The sequence below is a fragment of the Cyanistes caeruleus genome, chromosome 4, assembly GCF_971803275.1.
Source record: "Cyanistes caeruleus chromosome 4, bCyaCae1.hap1.1, whole genome shotgun sequence".
Taxonomy (NCBI): domain Eukaryota; kingdom Metazoa; phylum Chordata; class Aves; order Passeriformes; family Paridae; genus Cyanistes; species Cyanistes caeruleus.
This window is the reverse complement of record NC_141704.1, coordinates 33,387,391-33,391,512: the sequence shown is the minus strand read 5'-3', so window position 1 is coordinate 33,391,512 and position 4,122 is coordinate 33,387,391. Positions and strand designations below refer to the sequence as shown.

The following is a 4,122-nucleotide window of genomic DNA, read 5'->3' as shown; positions in this document are numbered from 1 at the left end:
GTAAGATACATGCCGGGAACAACGCGAATGCAGAGTTGTACCAAAAGAGTCCATTTAGAAGACTAATTATTACTCCACATCCCTTATTAGAGATTTGCATTTTAAAACAGTCATATACATTAAATAGCTCTCCGACGTCTAGATAGCAAACATTTGAAGTAGCACATATTCCGCTACCCCCACCATTTTAAGAACAAGCAACACATGTGGGAGAGAAGGGAAACATTAAAAACAGGCTGTCTGTCTCACACAGTTTATTTAACAATAGGTAATAAGAAATCAATTTTAACAGTCTATACAGTGATCGAAAGTTCTTATTTATAAGTAACCAACTTGAATTGCATGATATACAACATTTGAGGGTTTTTTGCTTTCTATTTTCAAGTTTTACAGAAAGTGGAAGAGGATGGGAAAGGGGCACGGGAGAGAGAAAGCAAGCATAAAGAAGAAACCCCAGGGACTTTTTCTCAGGTTGAAATAATCCCGTTGGAATTGTTTCTTACCCTCTTTTTTATGGTTTTTTTTTTTCCTTTGTTAGATGTAAAAATAACAAAAAAAATTCTTTCAAGAAAACAGAAACCACAATATATATACTACATCCATTTGGCAGCTGCCCCTGTGTATTTCCAAAAATGTTGTCTTCTCTCTACATGTACAAATTACTTTAATACTTGAAGTTTTTTTTAAGCTCAGACTCTTGTATAGAAAATTCTTGGAGGACAAAAGTAGACTTCAGGAGGGGACTGAGTTATTTAATATTTTTACATTTTTCAAAGAATTGACATATTTCCAACCAAAGAGGAAAAGATTGGTATTTATTTTTATATATATATATTTATATATGTAATGTATTTTTAAAGCAACATTAACCCCTTTTGTCCTCCGGTTTTAGGAAAAGGTTCTCCTGTGTTTTTCTGTTGTTCTGTTTTTGTGGTGGTTTTTTTTGCAGTGACATGAAGAAAAACCAGAATAGGGAAAATGTTTACCATCTGCCTCAGTAAATAATAACTATCAATATTACATATTTTCATTAATTTAAAAAAAAATAAAACCTATTGGAGGCATGAGCAGGGCATCCTTTGGCAAACAACCAAAAGAACACCTTCCTCCCCCGACCTCCCCAACGCACACGAGGAAAAAAAAAAAAGCCAAGAAAAAGGACTGGTTATGATTCCAGCCATAACAAAAATATATTCTTTGTACTCTACTGTCCCTCAGGTTCGTTGTCGGTTTGTTTTTAAAACCATAAACTACTGCTGCAGAGTTCAGATGTGTTCCAGGGAAAAATGTCGTTTTAGCTAAGAAAGATTCAAAAAAATTTGTCTTCAGTACAAAAAGTCTTGCGAAAATAAGTTTTTTTTATTTTCTTTGTTTTTTAATTTTTTTTTTTTTTGCTCCCAAAATGCTACAACGTGTCTAGTGTATGTCTAGTGTACTCTGTGAAAGGTTTGAATTCAAGTCTGAGTTCTCGGAGCTGAGCCCCAGTTCCGTGGCGCTTGTACCATGGAGGCCTGCCATGCCAGGATTGCTAGTAAGCTGGGAAAGCATTGCACTCTGGTCCGGGCTGGCAAAGTGCCCTTGATCCATGGGGTTAGCCTGGGCAGCTACCAGTCCTGGATGTGGGGAGCTGGTCTGCGGGGAGACGTGGTGTGGAGAAGGCTGAGGCTGCATCCGAGGGGATGGGCTGGAATGAGGGGGCTGGGACTGGGGCCGCGGTGAGGGTACAGGCTGCGGAGAACGCACTTGATTGGTGAGCGATGAAGGGAGCTGCTGGCCCTGGAGGTGCGGGGACTGGGCCTGATTGGGGAGCATGTGCTGTTGGGGGCTCATAGGATTGGGCTGAGCTGGGGACCCCATCTGCTGCTGAAGCAGCCTTTGCTGGAAAGCCTGTTGCAAACTGGCTCCTGTCTCTGCACTCATGGCCTGTGGAAGCTGGCTTATTTGTCCCATGTTTCCTTGCTGCATCTGCTGCATGTGATGCTGCATTCGCTGCTGCTGCTGCTGGGGATACCCGACACCCTGGGGCTGCTGAAACTGGTTGTGGTTGGCCATCCCTGGCCCCAGCGCCGGTCCCGCTCCCTGCTGCTGCTGCTGCTGGTGGCGCTGCTGCTCCATCATCTGGTGCCGTCTCATCAGGAGATCTCGGAACTGGGGAGCCATTCCCGAGTGATTCATATTCATCTGCTGCGCCTGAGGATTCATCCCAGCCATGGCCTGCTGTGGCTGCTGCTGCGCCTGCTGCTGGGGCATGCTGGGCCTCTGCACTCCTGCTTGCATGGGGTTCATGTTCTGCATGGCAGGGTTGGGGTGCACCCCTCCTTGCTGCCCTTGCATGGCCTGCTGCGGCTGGAGCCCCGGCTGCCCCTGCGGGATGCCAGGCTGCCCCGCCATGCCCTGGGGGTTCTGGGACCCCGCGTACTTGGCTGCCCGCTGCTTGATGAACGCAGCCAGCAGCTGAGGGTTGGAGTGAAGGATGTTAAGCACCTGCTGCTGCTGCATGGGTGAGCTGGGAGACCTGAGAGTCCGCAGTAGGTTTTGTAAGGCCGCCTGGGGCAGAGGTGGTTGTTTGGGCTGAGCAGTGCCAGGTACTTGACCCATTCCTGGCTGAGGGGCCATATTCATCGGCTGACCCGGCTGAGCTACTGACATCATGGATGGTCTCTGCATTCCTGGCTGCAGCTGAGCTTGGGGTAAGGCCCCCTGTACCCACGGTGGCTGCTGCTGAATTCCTCCTGGCCCCATTCCTTGATCTATATGGCCACCAGGACCTCTGCCTATCTGTGGGGGGTTCATTCCCATCGGTGGCATCTGGGGCATCTGGTGCTGAATCGGCCTTTGGAAGATCTGAACCTGTGCCATCTGGCGCTGGGTCTCTGCCGCCCGCTGGATCTGCATGGCCATTTCCACTGCTGCCGGAGGAGGACCCTGAACTGGTGGCTGTGGTGGCTGAGGTGGAGTTGGAGGTGTCACCTGGCCACCTGCCTTGCCCTGGGACACAGCACTGGGGGGCTGAGTTCTTGGCATGGTGTAGGGTGGCATGCTGTTGGGAGGTGCAGGCTGAGGCTGTGACACAGGCTGGGGTGGAGGCTGAGGTTGTGGGGTTTGTGGTGTTGGGGGCTGCTGCCCTGTTGGAGTTGTCGGCGTGGCCGGCGTGGGTGAGGGCAATCCTTGCTGCTGGCCCGCCACACCCGTGCGCTGCATGCTCGCCATCCTCCTTCGGAGCATCTGCGCCTGCTGCAGGCGGTGCTGGAGCTGTTGCTGACGAAGCTTGTGTTTGATGTTGAGGCAGAAGGGCACGGGGCACTTGTTCTCCTGGCAGTGCTTTGCGTGGTAGCAGCAGAGGGCAATGAGTTGCTTGCAGATGGGGCACCCTCCATTGGTCTTGCGTTTGCAGCCTTTGGTGTGTTGGACAACCCGTTTCATCTTCTGACAGGACGGCAGCGAGCAGTTGGCGTTGCGACACTGGCAGGCGTGGACCAGAGACTGGATACAGCGCTGGATGCTCAGGCGGCGGGAATCGCCAGGGCTCTGTGTCGTGGCTGTCTGCTGGTTGTTGCTCTCATCGTCTAGACCGAGGCCTAATTTTTCCATCTTGTGGTCATGGTTTTTAGTGTTATAGCAGGTGATGCACAGGTCATAATCCTGAAAAGACAACAAAGGAGGAGTTATCAATGTTCCTGAAGCTCTATATGATAAATGAATAAATGATGTCATGCCACCTCAACAAATTACTCCCAGTCTGTTGCAGGCAAATTGTTGCTCTAGGGAAAAATTCAATCTTTCATGCCATGTTGAGGTCCTAGAGAAGGAATAAATCCAAATTATAGCCAGGGAAAGTGTGTGGGTGTAAGGGTGTCTGGAAGCTACACAAATATATAAACCTTGAAAAACAAGTTGGCTCTGAGCTAGTAAATCCCACATTATTCAGCTGGGCCAGAAAAATCCCAACAGGAAAGGAGAAGAAATAGGCAGGGGACGAATAGGCAGGGTGCTCATCTGCTTCTGCTTCTTCAAAAGAAGAGGGCAGGAGTGGCAGAAGAGGTACCAGCTTTCAAAAAAGAATGAAAGCTGCATTTTCAGTTTGCAGATGTGAGCTAAACAACAGAGAATGGTGAAAGAACA

At 49.0% G+C, this 4,122-nt stretch overlaps 1 protein-coding gene across 2 annotated transcripts in view; it reads right to left on the bottom strand.

Annotated features, from left to right (window-relative positions):
* Positions 1-237: 237 nt before the first annotated feature.
* The window catches only part of EP300 (EP300 lysine acetyltransferase), a 62,814-nt gene continuing 58,929 nt past the window's right edge, over positions 238-4,122 (bottom strand). For both annotated transcript variants that reach the window (XM_086885692.1, XM_023934761.2), the window contains one exon: positions 238-3,642. In XM_086885692.1, the coding sequence (XP_086741818.1) occupies positions 1,417-3,642 (2,226 nt within the window). In that variant the 3' untranslated portion in view covers positions 238-1,416. The remainder of the gene's footprint in view (positions 3,643-4,122) is intronic.